Source organism: Manihot esculenta, chromosome 8 (genome assembly GCF_001659605.2).
Source record: "Manihot esculenta cultivar AM560-2 chromosome 8, M.esculenta_v8, whole genome shotgun sequence".
NCBI classification, from domain to species: domain Eukaryota; kingdom Viridiplantae; phylum Streptophyta; class Magnoliopsida; order Malpighiales; family Euphorbiaceae; genus Manihot; species Manihot esculenta.
Genome location: NC_035168.2, coordinates 3,194,510 through 3,215,032, shown reverse-complemented (window position 1 = coordinate 3,215,032; position 20,523 = coordinate 3,194,510). Strand labels below are relative to the sequence as shown.

General features: G+C 32.0%; 2 protein-coding genes across 2 annotated transcripts; one reads left to right on the top strand and one right to left on the bottom strand.

Annotated features, from left to right (window-relative positions):
• Positions 1–5,340: 5,340 nt before the first annotated feature.
• Positions 5,341–8,636, top strand: LOC110621739 (aluminum-activated malate transporter 8). The gene is made up of 6 exons (XM_021766025.2): positions 5,341–6,291; positions 6,538–6,678; positions 6,805–7,077; positions 7,185–7,312; positions 7,489–7,632; positions 7,950–8,636. Exons 1-6 carry the CDS (start codon positions 6,006–6,008, stop codon positions 8,448–8,450), a joined length of 1,473 nt encoding a protein of 490 aa, XP_021621717.1. The 5' UTR covers positions 5,341–6,005; the 3' UTR covers positions 8,451–8,636.
• A 3,851-nt stretch (positions 8,637–12,487) lies between these two features.
• On the bottom strand, positions 12,488–18,800 carry LOC110620809 (digalactosyldiacylglycerol synthase 1, chloroplastic). The gene is made up of 7 exons (XM_021764700.2): positions 18,041–18,800; positions 16,600–16,629; positions 15,702–15,789; positions 14,495–14,979; positions 14,143–14,409; positions 13,590–13,939; positions 12,488–13,214 (listed from the first exon to the last, which is right to left on the bottom strand). The coding sequence occupies exons 1-7, from the start codon at positions 18,653–18,655 to the stop codon at positions 12,680–12,682; spliced, it is 2,370 nt and encodes a 789-aa protein (XP_021620392.1). The 5' UTR covers positions 18,656–18,800; the 3' UTR covers positions 12,488–12,679.
• Between the last annotated feature and the right edge of the window lie 1,723 nt (positions 18,801–20,523).

The following is a 20,523-nucleotide window of genomic DNA, read 5'->3' as shown; positions in this document are numbered from 1 at the left end:
TTGTTATTTTTTTTTCAAGTAAAACATTTTATGCGTGAAGTTTAAAAAGAATGTGTTGATCTGGATTGAAATGAGAGGGAAGATCCAAAGTGAGGTTGGCCCATTTGCCAACTTGCGGAGTTATGAAATAAATAGGATGAGATATATTTGAAAACTTTTGCTTTTTTTTTTTTATAATTTATTTAAATTCGAGACTTCTCGATTTTAAAAACGATTTAAATATGAAATTTAAAGAATTAGAAAATAAAATTATTAAAGTTGTTGTAGAATGATTAGATTCCCCCATTTAACATTTAGAGAGGAGGGAGGGAGGGAGTGTCATCCTCCTACACATGTTTGATGTTTCTTTACATAAACTTTTTTAAAGCCCATTAACATCATCCAATTCTCTTCTACTTCCTTTTAACTCATTATCATTTGTCCATTTGCATTTTTATCCTTTTCCCTTTATTTGTCTTGAAGCAAATGGAGAAAAGAGAAAGAAAAAAACTTTCAAATTTCTGAAATTTTCATTTAAATTAAGAAGGAAAAAAAAATTCAAACAAAGGGTTAGAAAAAAAAAACTTATAATTTTTATTTCAACAACAAAAATCTTCATCACATAAATATGAAAAAAACAATAGGGTATATGGACACAAAATTTATCACATGAACATTTTTCAAAGGGTATGTGGACCTGTGTTAACAACTTTGATTTGATGGTAACTCTTGAACAGACTAGACTTATTAAAAAGCTAGAGGTCAATTTGGGTGACCCTAGATTTGTCCTTAAGAGGATTACAAAGCGAAGGGGCAAAAAAAATAGGGCATCTCCTACCCCTAGGTCCAGCTGCCACATGGACCACTTCTGGTGGCCCATATTTCACAAACCAATAATTCTGTCCATGGGCCTCCTAATTGCCTTTAAATTATTATTATTATTAAAAAATTACTATTTAATCCATACAATATAAAAAATTTTCATTACAATTGATCTATAAAAACTATAAACATTATAAACATTACTGATTATGAAGTAAATTGCATGCCCAACAGATTAAGTAAACACAATGCAATATGCCAAAAAGGTAAAAAAAATCATTTCAATATTCTCAAAAGGACCAAAACTAAAATTTTTTCAGCTTTAATCCATGTTTCCTTATTAAGCTATTTAGAGATGTACTTATCTAAGTTTGAATTTTAGAATAAATATTTAATTTTAACCAAAATTAAATTTTAGGCCTAATCTACTTAAAACTTTTGATGAAAATACGAGGGAATCTAAGTTTGACTATCAATTTTTTTTCAAAAAAAATTATTGGTGATTTTGAGTTTTTTAAAATTAAATATATAATCAATATTTTGGTTTGGATAAATTTAGGTTGGTGAGAGGTTTCAAAATTGCCACCTATACATGTGAATGCACAAAAAATTTCGGTATGTCCACTCTGTCAAATGGCTCACTGGCAGAAGAAGAAGAGTCGTCTTTAAATTTGAGGCCCATTTCTTTCTACAGCGTGAGTAGGAAAGACCCATTTGTCAATATAGATGGATAATATTATAGAAATGACTAATTTCAATATATAAAATTAGATGAGTTCATATATTATTTTTTCATTTTAAAATTAGAATTTAATTTTTTTTACAGAAACGAATTTAAATTTTTTAATAGAAACATTAAATTTTTTTAAAAAATTATTAATGAAAAAATATAAAAAATTATAAATTAAATACAAAGAGAGAGGCATTTACATTCCAACATCCTATTCAAGACAAGCACGCATCTATCTTCTCAGATTCTATAATCAGCTTGGGATGATCCATATCTTCCCTTTTTCCTTTTAAAGCAGAGATGGGAATGGAAATTTAAATTTGGATGTTTAGATAAATTACATTTGTATAGATTCCATAGAATTACATTTGTTAATTTAATTCTCTAAACCTATCTACTAATTAATTTATATAATTAAAAAGTAGTATTAAAATAAGTAACACCAAAATTGTATTGACGTCATTGGCAGGGCAGCCCATGTTTTGTTTTGTTTTTGTTTTTAAGTAGCATGTTTTGTTGGTAATATAAGATATTAATTAATTAAATAGATTAGTGGAAGAAACATTATCTTTTGAATTCCCCACAAAATTCAATTCACACACTTCTTCTCCCATGCATTCAAATAATCAGCACGCGTTTCTTTTCCCATAACGCGTTCATGAAATTTCAAGAGCTAATTACCTGTTCTTGAGTTTTTTTTTTTTTTTTTTTAAATTGTTTAACAAACAAATCATAGTACGCTTTTTTTATAAAAATAAAAATAAAAATAAAAATCAAGTGTTTATAAATTGTTTTTTAACTAATTTGACAAACACAGATGGTGAGGAGTCACGCTATTATATATTAATTTCTGGAGATATTGGTTTTTATTTGAATTGTTATAAATCAAATTCTTTTAAGCCTCCATTATTTTTTTAAAAAAATTTCATTCGTTGTTTAATATTTGTATCACGTAATTTAGAGAGTTAGAATTACAATTTTACTTTTTATTATATTTTAATTATTTATATTTATTAATTTTTTATAATTATTTTAATTAATTAAATTTTAATTTGATAATGTTTTATATAATTAATTCTATCGATTCTTTAATTATTTTATATTTTTATTACTATTAACACTTTTTATAATAATTTTAATCATTTATATATATTTATTTTATATAATTATTCATATCATATAAAACATTTATAATTAAATTATATTAATTATGATTTTATAAAATTATCAAATAAATAAACAATAATAGCGTGAGATAATAAAAACTTTTTATATGATTTTTTATTATAAAATTTTTGTTATATGATAAAAATATTTTTTTTATTATTCAAACATTTTTTATATGATGTTACTTAAATTTTATAAATATATTTATAATATTTTATTTATTATTAAAATAAAAAATATAATAAATTCTTATAATAAACATACAATAAAATTTTTATTATAATATTAATAATATAATATATTAAAAAATAGTAGAATATCAAAAAGTCATATAATAGTGATAATAAATATAATAAAAACTGTAGTTATTATATTATAAAATAGTAGAAAATTAAAAAGGATTAAAAAATAATAAATTATATTTATTATACATACATTAATTTTTATTTTATATAAAAATAACATTAAAAATATATAAAAAATTATAAATATATTTCCGTCACATTCTTATAAATATATAGAGTTAATTGTGACACTTTCAATCTCTTACTAAGCTATTTTAAAATCTAATTAAAAATATGTATTACAGTTTAAATATATTATTTCTCATATTTTATAATTAGAAAAATATATATATATTAATTTTTTATTAATTATTTTAAAAATATAGCTCTTTTTAGTTTTAAATTTTTTAATTATAAATTAATATATCATATTAAAAATATTATAAAAAATTAAAAAGGGACATATTAGTAATAGTAAAAAATGTATAAGTCATATACAAATTATAACAATAAAAATAATAAATTGCATTTATTATAAATATATTAATTTTTTTTTTCTATTTTGTTCCTAGTTTTAATTCTATGAACAATTTCTCTCATAAGTGTAAGGTAAGAATTTTGGTTTAAAGCATAGGTAATATTGTCAGTTCCGAAGAAATATGAGAGAGTAATAATATTGTACAAAAGAATGAAAGCAATCAAGCATAGTATGATATAGTCATGCTATAAATGTAAGAGAAAAATCTCAAACAAAATGAGGATAGTCTGTCTGTCCAGCAGAATGTAGGGCTATGAATTCTTCATCTATCAAAATCAAAAAATTTTAAACTACTTTTAAAAATTCATCCCCCCACACACACACACACATGTGTCTCAGCCCATACATATAATTGATTCCCATACCCATGTACGGTAATACACAAAAAGTTAAATAAATAATGGATAAAGTTAGAGCTGATTGTATGGAATTCACAAATATAGAATTCAACTATTACCATTCTCTCTTTGCTTTGCTGTTTCCCTCTTCCATGCCCACCCTTTTCCATTGCCTGATAAGTGTTCGTATATATAAAAAAAATTATTATTTAGTCTATATGATACGATAAAATTAATTAATTTTTTATTTTTAAAATTACACTAATTAGTCTTTTTAATTTTAAAATTTTAACAAAAAAATTCTTCCCATATTTGTACATGCCTTTGGCAAGTTGGTGGATAACATGAAAAAATCCATGAATCTTTCTAGTTAGGAATCAATACATGCATATGTTTTTGGTAATAAAGAAGAGAAGAAGGAGAAGCAGAAAGTAGGCATCATCCATGCCTAGCTAGCTACATTATTCTTTTTTTTTTTTTTAATCTTTAATTTCCATGCGAAATCTTGAATTTGGTTAACATATTCTATATTGGGTGATTAATTTTAGATCATAAGAAAATAAAAAAGAAAGAATCACATGATCGTGTCAGATCCTACTCACTAGTGATTTGCTGACCTTGCCACTCTGATATTGATGATGGGTAAGTCCCTACTTATAGATACAAACTATGGCTAATTCAATGAAAAACCCAAATGTTTAAATCTTTAAGTTTTAGTAGTTCAGAGTTTAGATATAATTATACATGTAGATTAAGTGTATTTCTTTTTTAAATTCTCAAGTAATATCTAAAAGGGTAAAACCAAACATGGAGTATTCTAAACAACATTTTTTTTATATATATTATGTCTGCTTAATTAGAAGCCATCTTTTCCTCTCTCTTTTTTCTTATTATTATTATTGCTTTTTCTCCTTATTTCTTTGTCATCCTGTAGTCACTATGGTCCCAATTGCTGTAATGTTAACTGGTAACATTGGATAGTGGTGACCTATTCTTACCATCTTTTTTAGTTAGGTAGATCAGGGATGAGGGATACACTAAGTTTTGTTGGACTTCACTTACATAATTTTTTAATTTTTTTAATCAATATTCCTCATCTGTGATTCAGACTCTTTTCCAGTAAACTGAATTAGATTCATAACTTCTGCTTACTAGTATAAATATTTTTCACCAAGTTGGTAATAATTTATCACAAGTCAGAGATCATGATATGGGTTATTTGTGCTATCCACTAATTTCCATTATATATATTTTTTTTTCTGTGAACTTTGAGCTAATTACCAGAACAATATTCACTTGAGAAATATTGTCAGATGAAATTCCATTTTCTCAAGTAGTGGGATGCAGGACATATCATAAACTTTACAGTGGTATTTTTTGGCTAGCATACTATAAAAAAACAGAAAATATAGCTGTAAATTTTTATTGAGAGACGGTAGATAATTTCATTATTGATATTTTAAATTTAACAATCGATAATTCATTATTTTCATAATTTGTGAAAACTGCGTATCTCCATTGGTGTAGGTGGATTTGAGAAGAGCTCCCCAGTTAAGCCTATTTCTAGCAATTACAAACTCCTATTTCAAGGAAATTGTGTTGTGTTGTAAGGAGTGGACAAAAGCTTTCAGGTTGTAATAAATCCTAGGGGAATAAATAAGATGGTTGTTTTTTTTTCTGTCTAGTCTGGCTAAATTCTTCAAAACCTGAGTTATTTGTGGGCTGGTGTTTGTTTGTATTAGTTAAGTTAAAAATATTACATGGGTCCAAGCTTAAAAATATAACATGCCAGGCCAGATTTTTATTTATTTATTTTTGAACCGAGTCAGCTACATTTTGAAGGAAGTCTTCTGCCAAAGAAAGTATTTTTGTCCTTTGATCCTACAAAAGACACCATCAATACATGTGTTTCAATTTAATATACTTTATTGCATAATCTTTTTGGTTTTATAAATATAGGCTAGTGAGAGACCCTCTCCCCAGGGAATCATCTCCTCTTCTCTCATTCTCTCTCTCTCACTCACTCTCAAAGTATAACCCAGAAGTAAAGGAAAACTCCAGCTCAAAAGGCTTAAGCCTTAGGCTCTTTTCACTAGGAAATAACCATTCTTCTCTTTAGTGCATGCAAAGTTGCTAAGTCTTTAGCCATGGAGATTGAGTCAGCAACTCAAGAAAAGGCTGGGCCTTTTACAAGTGCATGGAGTTGGCTTAAGGCCTTGCCTGGTAAATTCAAGGCCAAGGTGATCAAAGTTGCAAAAAGCATAAGCAAGCTTGGAAAAGATGACCCAAGAAGAATCATTCACTCAATCAAAGTGGGACTTGCTCTTACTTTGGTGTCCTTATTGTATTATTCTAGGACTCTCTATGATGGTTTTGGGGTTGCTGGAATGTGGGCTGTGCTAACTGTGGTAGTAGTCTTTGAATTCACTGTAGGTAAGCTAATTAATATTGTATTATTTATTTGTAAAAGAGTTTCAATTATCATTCGACCATTAATTAGATTACCAGTTCAGTGAGAACTATTGGTTCATCGTTTACTCAAAATATAAGTATATGAACTTTGTCTATCTTCAACGTGAATTTACTCGTAATGGATTGGTTTAGGTAAGGATTTTCCATATTCGAAATGATAATGCAGTTGAGTAATACGTTAAATTTTGTATATTTCTCTTGGTGTAGGTGGGACATTGAGCAAGAGTTTGAATAGAGGTTTTGCAACATTCCTAGCTGGTGCATTAGGGGTTGGAGCTCAACGCTTGGCAAGTCTCTTTGGAGATAAAGGAGAACCCATAGTTCTTGGATTTCTTGTTTTTCTTTTAGGTAATAATCTTGGCAAATTAATCTGAATATTTAAATCATCCCAAGACATTAAATTTCTTTCAGCAGCTAGCAAAAGGTACTACTTGTGTTCCTATCATGAAATAATATGCATATCTATATATGCAGGTGCAGCATCTACATTCACTCGATTCTTCCCAAGAATCAAGGCAAGATATGACTATGGAGTCTTGATATTCATATTAACGTTCAGTTTGGTTTCGGTCTCCGGTGTTCGAGTAGCAGAGCTCTTAGAAATGGCTCATCAAAGGTTATCAACAATAATAATAGGCGGAGGAGCCTGCATAGTTGTTTCTATGTGTATCTATCCAGTCTGGGCTGGTGAAGATCTTCATAACTTGGTTGTTTCCAACATAGAAAAGCTTGCAAGCTACCTTGAAGGTAATAATTCACCGATGAAATTAATTCGCTTGATTTAAAATAATTAATTTAAATTATTTAATAGTTCGAGCTAACCATTTATAAACCTTTTATAAATCTCTTTACAGGTTTTGGAGATGAATATTTTCACTACACATCAGATGATGAAGAGAAGGATAGGGTCTCCAGTAAAGACAAGTCATTTCTTCAAGGATATAGAAGTGTCCTCAATTCAAAATCCACTGAAGATTCCATGGTATTTAATGATTCCTTCCACTAGCCCACACTTTATTTTTGTCTTTTCAGGAGTGCCACTAACTTCTGCACTTTTAGCTCAGCTCTCTCCTCCACCGTACATATGTATAAACATAAATATTTAAGTAGAACTATGGAAACTAGCTATATATAGCTAAGGTAATCTTTTTGTTGCAGGCAAATCTTGCAAGATGGGAGCCTAGACATGGCCGTTTCGGCTTTCGGCATCCATGGAAGCAATACTTGAAGATTGGAGCCATCTCAAGGCAATGTGCTTACCATATTGAAGCTCTCAATAGCCACATCAAGTCTAATATCCAAGTAATTTATCAATCCCCACAACTTTAATTTTATATATATAAAATGGACCCGGTTCACAGTGCACTCATGCGGATTTAATAAACCTCGTATTAGATTAATTTAAGAATTTTATGCACTAAAACTTAACTTTCTTGCTTGTGCAGTAATTAGTTTTTAATTTCTTTGATGCAATCTCAAAAGCATAAGGACCATCCAAATTGATTTCATGAAATCACCCTGCAAACTTGCTTTTCTAAAGGCATCTTCTATAAATAAATTAAATAACGTTGTGCTTTTTTATTAAAAAAAAAATCTTAAACTTGTGCTGCTCTTTGCAGGCATCAGAGGAATTCAAGAGTAAAATTGAAGAACCATGCACAAAAATTAGTGAAGAATCAGGCAAAGCACTAAGATCACTGGCCTCAGCAATCAAAACAATGAAAGATCCTTCCCCTGCAAATATCCATGTAGAGCACTCCAAAGCTGCCATTAATGAACTCAAACTTGTTGTAAAAGCTAGCTCACTAGACCAAGCAGATCTCCTAGCAATCGTGCCAGCTGCAACAGTTGCATCAACGTTAATTGAGATCGTAAAATGTGTAGATAAATTATCTGAAGCAGTTCATGAACTTGCTAACCTAGCACATTTCAAGCCTGTGGAAGCTACCGTGTCGCCGGAGAAACCTCAGTTGCTTCACCGAGGAACTGTAAATCCTGTTCTTGATGGAGATAATAGTTCTGATCATATTGTGATTATAATAGATGAAAACTCGACAGTTTCCCGAGAAAATGACAAGCCTCAAGCAACAAAACCTAGCCAGCAACATCCTGGAGTGTAAATATTTGTAACTACAACATGTGAACTAGTTTTCATTATTACAGTTCGCATTGTTCAGTAAATTTGGTCTCTAGTTTCGTTTTCGTGAGGAAAAAATATTAATGACATTTTCCTCACAATTTTTACGTTTTCCTTGTAATCAAGCTATTATTTAAAGGAAATGGAGAAGTGCTTTTTCTCTTGATAAGTGGACTATGTACATTGTTTTCTTATATGGCAATACTAAATGATAAAAGATAATTAATTATTTTTAAAGAAAATAATTTTTATGAGAGATTTTTTGTGCAAAATAAATTAATAGATTGTGATATTCTAAAAATTCAAAAAATAGAATTTATGGTAGTCGTGTAAATTTAAATAGAGAGAAAGTCGTTATTCATCTTTTATCCCTTAACCTTTTTTTTGCTAATGATGTTTAAATACCTCTGTGTTACAATACCACCTATCTCTGTTACTCAAATCCGTATGTGTGGATGTGTCAATCCCTTTTTCAACGTTAAACGACTATTTAATTCTCCTAACGCACATGCGGGCAGGGTTTTGAAGTGACTGGCCTAACTTTTCTCCTTCACGTCACATCATCGAACTGAACTACTTCCTGTTGGATCCAAGTCTACGATAGGCCTAGCATGCTCCGTGTGTCTAGGTCAGAGCTCGAGACGTTGAGTCAATTTATTTAAGGAGAGTTTAATAGATTTTGCACCAATGTGGACCTGGACTCGCTCTAGATAAAAGAAATCCGACGGTATCGGAGTCTAAATTCAATCCCATCTATGATATCTCTGCTAGCTAACAATCGATGTGCTGATTATATAAAATAACAACAAAAATAAACATTGTGATGTGTGCTTTCCCTTGTTGATGGAGCATTGAAAACCAAATCTGACATGTTGGCTGCTCTAAATCCTGTGGGACTCTTAAGACCAAAAACACAAACACATTTCAAACAAACGAGAAGAAAATATTATAGCTTATAAGTGGGACCCTAAGACCAAAATGTTAGAATTCCCATCTGTTCATCAAGAAAAAATTTGTGATGATGGTGTTAAATTTTGGCAAAAATTTGGCCATAAGACATTAAAACTCGATCATTTTTCGTGCAAAATACCGATGGCTTGTCAAAACTTAAAATCTAACAAGAGCGCGAGTTATAAGAAACCAACCAAATCATTTTCACCCTGATGACCGCTGGATTTCTTCACCCCAGATCAGGGGCTTGACCACAGCCCATGGCCCACAACGTAGAGGCCCACACACCTGATATGCACAACAAGCCTGGCTCATTCAACCCTCAAGGCCGGGCTCAACCAAGCTTCTTCATTCGGATCGGCCCAGTCCGCGACCAGCAGGCCCTCTCCTCTCAGGTTCAGCGTCCGGCCCGACTCTCGGCCCAGCCCAGTTTCCAGAGCCATACTCAGACAACCTAGCAGATCCGCTCGAGCGTACGCACGAGGAGAATCAGAGGCCGTTACGCATGGAGCAGAAGGCTGATACCCTCGTACGCCCGAATCTGTATGTCAGAGACGCGTGTCCCAATCATGGAGAGGCCTTTACACGTCACCAGCAAGCATAGCGAAATGGATAAAAGGAGAATCCCCTCCCCAGAAAGTTTAAGTCTATTTTTCTCAATACCAAAACCATTGTAAAACCCTACTCTATTGGATCTCAGATCATCACACCCCACCATAAAATGATTTGTTTATAGTTTAGATTCCAATTCGCAGATGATTCATGCATTGATTCATTAATGCTATCCTTGGATCTCTCAAACTTACTTGTCTCTACTTCCTCCATCAGTAGAAAGAATTACACAGCATAATACAACCTAGCTAGTAATCTTCTCATTTCTATGAATACATTTTCACCATTATATATTTTATAATCTAGGCTTTGTCGTCCTGAATCCAAGAATTCAAAATGCAAACAAATAGATTCTATTTGAGTTTGGATCTATTGTGAATCAGGTCTACGAAGTTTTTGCATATATATATATATACATATATGCATAAAAAATAGTATTTTATGATACAGATCGAATAGAATATACCCATAAACCACGTTAAAATTAATAAAATATTGGTGCAGCATGTGAGTATAGGATTCTCAGAAACCACAAAAGATGGCTACAATACTCTCATGCTCTCAAAATTAAATCCCAGTTGTGTATATATATATATTATCTACAAAGCTGAACATTCCATGTTTGCATCAGCTGACAATGCAAATTGCCATATCTTAAGGTTTATTTTTACTCTTGTCTCCCAAAAAGAATGAACAGTCACTGCAACATTACATCCCATAAAGTCAGCCTTGAAAGGAAACTGGAAAGCTGGATTGACCTTTCCTATGACTTCGTAATAAAAGTTATCAGAAGAGGAATCTGAGCAGACAAGCTGCTTTTCACAATACCTGAGTCAAAATGGCCATTACCCATTAAAATTAACTAAGGTTCCTAACTAGGGTTGACTTTGTTAGAGCATCTCAGATTAATTAACTCATGGGTTCAATGAGTAAAACCTTTTCCTAACCAAAAAAAGAAGGTATCCAAGATCTTTCCATTCATCAACTTACTACAGGTGACTGAATCTGTAGGATTCAACATTGATTATTTAAGGGAAATTATGGGTTAATATAGTAGCTTATATGAAACTATTAAATAATTTAAGATAATCATGATGGACTAATGGAAACTGAAGCTAATAGTTACTTGAATTAATTTGGACCAGTCTCTTACAGAATTCTTGCATATCTATGCATAAGCTTTTCTCTGCTGGCTACTGTACTCATCCATGAAGAATAATAGTTGGTTCAGAAGGTTATGGACATGAATTGGATGCTCATGCAAACCCTAGAAGATCTTATAGCAGTTCATCTCCACTACAGGATTATTGTCCTGATTATCTTTCTGATATAACAAGTAAGCTCTTCTTTTGGCTGAAGAGTCAGTACTAATTAAATTAACCTTAGCTAGAGCAGTAGTTAAATGGGGATCACATGCTTTAATGGGAGTCACAGTAACCAAACTTCTTTTCAGTTCTAAGTACATAATTTCATGAAATAGTTAGGTCGCACATGAAGCACACAAAGAAACAAGTGAGTGCATAGCCACATATCTTCTTTCTAATTGAAAATATGATCTTGCATGTTTATTTTAATATTTCATGAAGAAACTATACCCTTTTGAATTTAGAATGTGGAGATTTGAATTCTACACTTTTTGTTGAACTGTCTCTCCCATGATGTTAATTATGAAGCTATTATTATCTACTTGAAAGCTTTAGCTTGTGGGTAAGAAGTGAAGCATAGTTTTGATCATGAAAGATTTTTCTTTTTGATGTTTATGATGGCGGGCATGAGATGTGTTATAGAATGACCCCAAGTAATCCATTCCTTTCAACAAACAATAACTAAATTTTAATCTCATACTAGTTAAAATCGGTAATTGAAATTGTTTTCACGGTTTCTAGAGTCTCAAAATTAAACTTATTTTACTATTTTGGTTTTGTTTTAAGTAAAATATAATCGGAACCGTCAATAAATAAAGACATCCAAATATATATATATTTCTATGCAATTAACATTTAAATAGTAATCCTTACCTAACTTCTCAGGAAAAATTATATAAAGCTATTTCAAGAACTGAAACGTACTGAAATTTTAATTTTTAAACAGACCCAAAAATCAAAATTAAAAACTGCATGGGATTCTGCTGTAAAGATGATGTGCACCATACACGTTTTAGTATATCCATTCATACTTCTAAAGGGTTGGATAATTTCATAGCTCTCCATAAATTGGAGATCTTTATTTAGAAGGTTTATACCTATACGAGTCTTCATTCAGAGCGATTGATTGGTACGACTAGTAGCAATCATTATAATGAACAAATACCCAGAACCATTTTATAAGGCAAGACCAGCGTACACTAATGATTGAGAGCATATAGATGAAATGCAGAGTAGCTACAGCTTCAGTTGACATGTTGTTGTTTATCGTATCTTTGTTATAATAGGCATAGTTCCCTGTCACTATAAATTATTGAACTCTGAAAATTTACTCACATTTATTAGCAAGAAACAAAATTTGGATGAAGCTGTCTCAATAGATGATCAGAGCTAAATACATTTGTAGAACAAGCATAGATACTTCCAGCTAACAAGCCTAGCAAGCTTCTAAATACAGAGTGCGATTATTATACAAATGGCTGTTGATACAGACAAGTTTGTTTGCTTACCAGCCATATATGGGATTCTCTACTTGTGGAGGCAAGAGATGCAGGTCTTTACAATGCTGCTTGTCATAGTCACGTGTCCCCGGTATTGCTCCAGTACAGAGTCTAAGGAACTCATTTCCTGTGAGACAATAATGGGCAAATGCCAACCCTCCATCAACCACCTCGGACATTTTAGGCAATGAAACCGCTTTTGCAATGCTCTTTCCATTAGTTTTGCTAAATGTTGTATTGCCATTGTCATCATTCAAGACTTTGTCAAGCTCGGAATATTGCATAAATCTCTCTGTTGCAGCTTCCCAAGAGAGATTATATCTTTGCTCAGGTGTCAGAGGTTGAGGCTCATTTGCTAATGCTTCTTTCACTTTTGCAACAAAGTCCTCGGATGTCTTGTAAGTTAAACAGTTAGGAAAGGACCTGAAGAACTCATTTGATGGGTGATCAGCACATATAACAAATTTTCCCATTGCAAGCGCCTCAGCAGTAGCTGTGCAGAGCACATCACTCACACTAGGATTTATGAAAACTTTGTACCTTCAAGCCAGAAAGAGAATATTAACCAAAATAATACAAAAACAAAGAATAAAATATACAGCCATACAACAATGGTTTGCCAAAAACATCTCTTCAACAAAGAAAAATGTAAATAAAGATGAGGGCAAGATGGTTTAAATCAGACACAAACATATGTATTTCACTAGTGTAGTCCTCACTCCTCAATATCACTTCAGAATAGGAAAGATTGACCCGACGTAGCTCAGGAAAATACTCAGTTTTGAATTTTTCCCCCTTAAAGTTATTCTTCTTCAATCAAACATGAAATTATAAATCTTTTCCAAATAAAAATTCTCCTCCCGACACAATTTGCACTGACTTGATAAGAGCCTTCATTTCCAGTTAGATACTTACCCATGAAGAGAATCATCTGCGTGGTCTCTCCCTTTCAGAAAGTTGACTTTCAAATCCAACCTTTTAGCTGCAATCTGAACTTCATGTGCATCCTCTCCATTCCCAAACACATCCAAATTGAAGCCATCCAGCTCATTTTTGTGCTTTGCTAGCAAATCTATCAACTCTCTGTATCCCTTTGCCCAGACCATCTTACCTAAGAAATATGCTCCTTTTGAGAAGGCAGGCTGCCCAAGCTCCCTTTCTACAGCAATTTTTTCTCCGATTTTCAAAAACTTCGGATTCACACCATGAACATTGCAAATCACGGACTTTGGTAAATTCTGGGTGGCAGCAGAAAGGCGAAGAACCTGAATACAAACACTTTAGTACAATAATTGGACAAACTCCAAACCTTAAAGTAAATAATAAATAACCAAAATAAACGAGAGAATTTTACTCGAATTATCTTCCTGCAGCCAGTTATTTAGCATAAACCATGCAAGAATGAAACTTAAAATTAAGAGAGATCAGAAAAGAGAATTAGGATAATCCACAAATTAAACAAATTTACCTTGTGACAATATGCTCGGGTAACCCAATTGTTTATGTGTTTGACAAAAAAGGCTTGCAGAGCCCCATTCCTCTCCCTCTTGATGTATTCTAGGTAATTTGTGTGGACAACACCAACTACGTGGTTGAACTTATCTGTCCATCGCTTACCATGGTGATACCAATTCAAGTGTTCTGGTTCTTCCAGGATAGCTATGTCAGCATCTTTTGACGGAATAAATTGTGATGTATCTCCAGCAGGGATTATGCTTCTCCGTGCTTTTGAGAACTAGAAATAAATGAGATTAAATTTGTCACATATTGCTCATGTATGTATTCAAATATTCTGCACAATCTAATTACCAAATAACTACCTTTCCTGGATAAAATGATATTTTAAAATCAGCCTTAAAGCCAACCCTATCCTCAAGCCAGTTCCGAATATAATTCTCCTGCTCTTCTGGTGAACTAAAAGTGAGATTGTTGGGATAAACTAGTTCTTGATCTGACTTGCAAAGCCATGGAACCAGCAAAGTGACCTTTTGTTTTTCAGACTTCGATAAATATGCTGCTCGAAAAAGTGGATTTACAGCTGTCCCGGTCATCCATGGAAGACTAGCAGTTGTGACAATGGCTACATGCCTCTTTCCATCTGATGGGTTATGTTTTGATAAATCCGTCCAAAAGCCACCTTCATAACGATGCCCAGTACTTTGAAGGACACTTGCTATCCTTAAATCCAGTTCATCATTAACATTCTCATTATCAAAGAAAGTGGATTCTCCTGCAGAAAGTGAGCGCAGTAAAAATTGATTCTTGCGTTTACTGCACAGACTTTCAACTATCTTGTCACATATATCTGAACCATATCAAGAAAGACAATTAAGAATTAGAAGTAATCTGTATATAATAAGCACATTCTCAAGAAAGAGGAAATTTACCACATAATTCAACTAATGTGAAGACAAATAATTTAGAAGTCATAAATTATTCAAAGCCATGGAACATCAATAACAACTATAATGGTTCTCCTGATTGTTCAGTTATCACCAATGGATTCTAAACCATTTTCTTCCATGGACACACACAGTCTAGTTACCTTCCGCTTCTGATACTAGCAGTATGAAAAATTACACACAATATATAACATGAAAAAAGAGGACTGGAGGGGAAGGGTTTATGAAGAGTTATAATTAGGTATCTACAATGTAAACAGTTAAGTGCCATATGCAACCACCACAATTTTCATATTTCACCTTGTAATATCAACATTCCAGTTAAAGTTCATAATAAAGCTTCACCTGTATAGTTAAAGATTATCTAATTAACATCTTCTTCTATACCTTCCATTACATCTAAAAGCACATGCCAAGTTAATGCAGAGAAGAATGAAACCTAATGCACAACAAAAGAAGATAAACAACTCTTCAGCCTTCAGATGTAGAAAAGATAAGGAACCAAAAAGTGAAGAAGTTAAAAAAAATAGCACAGATTGATAATCATACAAGGTATAATAAAGAGATCAAAAGAGAGAACTAATAATTATATATTTGCACTTCAAATAACACAAAAGTTACTTGCCTCTTCTAACACCAAGTTGATCCAAAAAAGGTCCAGATTGCCTAACAAAATATGCCAAGAGTTCTGGTACATCCAGTGGTGGTACTTCCTATATCAGACATAAACAATCAAACTTTCAATATGAGACATATTTTAAATATACAAATAAACATAGCATTCCTAGCATTCCTTAAAGACAGTATGATTAACTACAAAAAATTCTATTAACCTCAAAATTGAAAGGACTTAAATGCTCATTGAACTCATATAGAACAAGAAAATCATGCACAGCAAAAAAATAAATAAATAAATATAGGGCATAGGATCACCTATCTGCACCAGAAATCTTATCTTGGAGCATCTCATCCTACTAATATATGCCCTCATGCTAAAATACCAAATTGCTAACAAGAGGTGATCATAACAGCATATGCAATTATAATCAATGATTCACATAGATATCAAACACACAAACGGAAGTATTCTTTGAATTCAAAACATTTTAAAGAGAAGCACACTTCTCAACATCATGAGATAGAGAGAGAAGCACATTTGCACAAGAAAATATATTTTTATTATCCAAAACTAGAATAAATGTCAAGTCAAGCCCCAAACCCATTTACAATCACATGCAATACAAGATTATCATGGCCAAAAACTTCAATTATTAGACCAACATGACCATCGCAATATTATAAACAGCTTTCACACTTATCACCAAGCATTCATGAAATTTACAACCTTCCAAGCACATATTTTGCACCATAAGATACTACAGCAGTATAATGAAATTAACCAACATTTGCAGAGGCACCTGGTGATAGAAGAAAACATTACATGCATTAAATGTGTGAATGATATAATAGGCATGCCATGAATTATATTTGAGATCAAAGACTGAACATGTCAGTCACCTAACCTTTGAATCTTGAGGCTCCCGGATTGCTTTCTGCAAAAATAAATAGATACTGCATTAAAGAATGTGTAAGGCTAATCATTATCAAAATGCTTATATAACCAAATTTAGCCTCCACAAATTTTAGCATTAGCATCGTCCCTTTAAATCTTACAAGCTAAGATGTTCAATGTCAAACCAAATACCAAGTTCGAAAAATTAGAGGCAGAAGGCTATACAAAGTTCCCATTCTTTTCCATTTCAAGTGGTCTTTTTAAGTATGTCTAACAGAAATAATGCAATGTATATAATTATATATGTCATAGCTCTCATAAAAGGAAGTGGAAGAATGGACTTTGAATTGAAGTCACTTCCTCTGTTTAAGATTACTTTAAACCTAAAGTTGTTCAGTGCAGGACAGTCTCCAACAGCGATCAAGTAGCACACTTACACATGTATGAGAAAAGAAAAAGATAAGCAGGTCTAATACTTGTACATGTGGTACATAACTTCCTTGCATTATAACCCTCAATGCTTGCAATAAGCCAAATTAAAATGCAGATACTTATATGCTAACACAATAAAAATGGAATCCCAAATATTTACTTTTCACCCTCATTATGTCCAACAATTTTAGGGACATCACAGAGTAGGCCTTTTGGTCATGGCTTAAATCGACATAGTCATCAATTGTACATCTCAAACTTTACATCATGCCTATGCAATCCAGTAACTGCATAAAGTACTTGTCCTAAGAAGTTCACTTGAGATTAGCTTTCCAAAAAGCTATTGATTTGTTTGTTAACTTTCCTAGAGAGATTTAAACCATGCAATCGATAACCTATGAACAGAATTCAACTTCATCACAAACTTAGTGCTTCTGACCGATTGAAAAAGGACCAATAAAACACTCCATCCACATACCATTTACTCATTTCAACCCCTACATTCGACATAAACCTACCAAAAAGTTCAGAAAAAAAACCTTAGAAGCATTATTGTGTTCGGAACTTCATGAATGCAGGAATTCAATATAATTAAAATTGTTTGGGCCAAAGTTGGGATTTCTCAAAAATTCAATTCATTTGGCATGAGCAAGGGTGGAGTCCCCACCCCCAAAACAAAACCAAAAAAAAAAAAAAAAACACCTTGCCCCATCTCAATCAAACCAATTAAAATACGCCTAATCATCACCGACTCCAGCCATAGAATTCAACTGCAGTTCATCACTTTAAATTTATTCCAAACGTAAGAATAATATTTAAAATTGAATTGAATTATAATAATAGAATTTACTTTGACTTCTTGCAGATGATTTGCTTCAAAGAGATTTTAAAGGATTCCATACACACTCCACATAATGACTAGTTAAAATTAACAATTCAAACTACTCCAGTACTAACCAAAATCAATTAAAAAACGGCTAATTGAAAAACAAAAGTATTCAATCCATAGATAAACATACCAAGCTGGCTTTCAATTTCTCCACAAACTCATTATTCTTGAAGCCCCCAAAAATCTCCACGGACTCGCTCTTTCTCTCCAACTCCCTCAATCTCCTTTTAAATGCCCTTATCGGCTCCCATTCCTCAAATTGACCTCCTTCATCTTTCCACTCCCCCCAAAACTCCCTAAACCTAACCGGCTTCCTCCTTCTCCTGAACTCCACAATCCCATCTCTATCCCCATCGTCCACCTCCGCCACTATTGCGTTCCTTATAGCCGACAAATCAATCCCTAGCTTAGCCCTCGGCCTCCACTTCTCCAACACCTTCTTGCTAATCTCCGGCGCCGAGTAAACCCTTCGAAACTCCGAAATCTTAGGCTGCAGTTTCTTTACAAAGTCCAATTCCGTAGACGTTGATGACCTGAAGGATTGTACTGAAAAGGAAGTGGAAGCGGAATTCAAGAAATTCTCGAGCTCTCTATCGAAGGAGTTGGCGAGGTTCTTGAACGAGTTGGCTCGGGCCCGCATGAGTTGGAGATCCGCGTCAGCCGAGTCACGGACCTCCCTCCATCCTTTAGAAATGAAAGAAAACGCTTTGTTCGTCGATGTTGAAGGTTGCGCAACGCCGTCCATGGCAGGATTTCGATTAATAATTAGTGAATTAGGGATTTTTCTTAATCTCGCTGACAGAGAATTGTGGAAGAGGAAGCAACAAGAAGGTAGCAGGAGTCGGGAGAGCTTTCGGAGGTTTTAACGGTCATGATTTTTGGTGGGTTTTTTCTGTACTTCTCTCGAAGTGGACACGTGGATGAACACGTAGGTTTGAATTGGTAGAGGAGGTTTTGGCGGATGCTGACCTGGGAGATTCCGGTAGTATGATGAGGTGGCCTGATATGATTGGCCAAGAAGGTTACGTTTACTAGATTTTGGGGAGCCTTTGATATGAAAATTTATTTCCTGCTCTAGCTATTTCATAAATACATATAACATAAACATAAATATATTTATTATAAATTATAAACATATTTATTTATATTGATTTATCATTTTATATTATTTTATTTTTATATTTTTTATATTTTTAATTTAATTTGATTTCATTTGACATTCAAATTTAATATTGATTTTAATTGAATTTTATTTTCAATTGAATTTCAGTCTTCAATTAAAAGCACAGGCCATGTGTAGCCTGTTTCTGGGAAATACATGGGGTTTGAATATTACATTATTTAATGTATGATTACTTCTATTTTAATTTATATAATTTATATTCCTATTTTTAATTATTAAATTAATTTTATCAATTCATCTATTCACAAAATAAATTTACCATATAAAAACCATTTCAAAAAAAATTACTTTATAAAAAATAAATTTACCAGGGAAACTCCATTTATTTATTTATTTTTATTTTGTACAATTTGAAATGGATGGTGTATTTTATATAGAAAGTCATGAAATTAGAAAAAATTCTCAATATTTATAATTAATATTATAAAATAAAATATTAAAATAAGTTATTTTTCATGCCTTTTTTATTAAAAAATAAATACTAATTTTTGTGCAGCAATAAACTCATTTTTTCTTTTTTTCTTTTTTTTAAATAAGGATCATTTCTAAAATTAATTGAAGTCTTAACACTGGGTTCCAATCACAAGTTATAAGTAAGGTTTTATTCAATCAACCTCAAATTTTGGATTATTTACCAAAAGACAAAATTCAAACCCCAATTTGTCCCTTTATTTTTTTCTGGCCATACATTTTCACATGAGGCCTGCTTTTTCCCAATTTCTTGTGTGGGCTAATTTGGACTATGATCCCACCATGTTTTGTCCTTCGTGTTCTTCGCCGTGCATGTCCTCCTCTTCGTCCTATTGGGATTACTTTCTTTTTTTTTTTAATAAAAACATTAATCCGCACTCAATTTTATATAAGGGAAATTACTATATTGCACACAGAAAATCATTAGTTTTTCTTTCACTTTTAAAAAATATATTAAAATATTTTAAATATTTAAAATATTTATTACTTAATTCGTTGTGAATTTTCTGCTAAACATTATAGAAAAAATTAAAATATCTTTTATGTATAGATTATTTAGTAGATAATTTTATAAAATATAAAAATGATAAATGAATTTTTTTCGTATTATTAAAATTAAATATTAAAATTTGTAGAAAGATTAATTAGTAATTTTTTAAAATTAAAAATATTTTAATATATTTCTTAAATTAAAAAATTAATTAAATTTTTTTTTATATTATATGAATTGAATAGTAAATTTTTTAAAATATTAGTTGTTAATATTACAACTAATATTTATAAAAATATAATTATTTTAATCTTTAAAATTAATAGAATGTATTATTTGTAACGACCCGAAAATTCGGACCGCTACCGGCGCTATGATCCAGATCGGCATAAGGTCGCCGGGACCCGTAGCAAGCCTACTATGCATCCTGTACAGCTGGTATAATCCCAAACATGATCCAACATTTTCA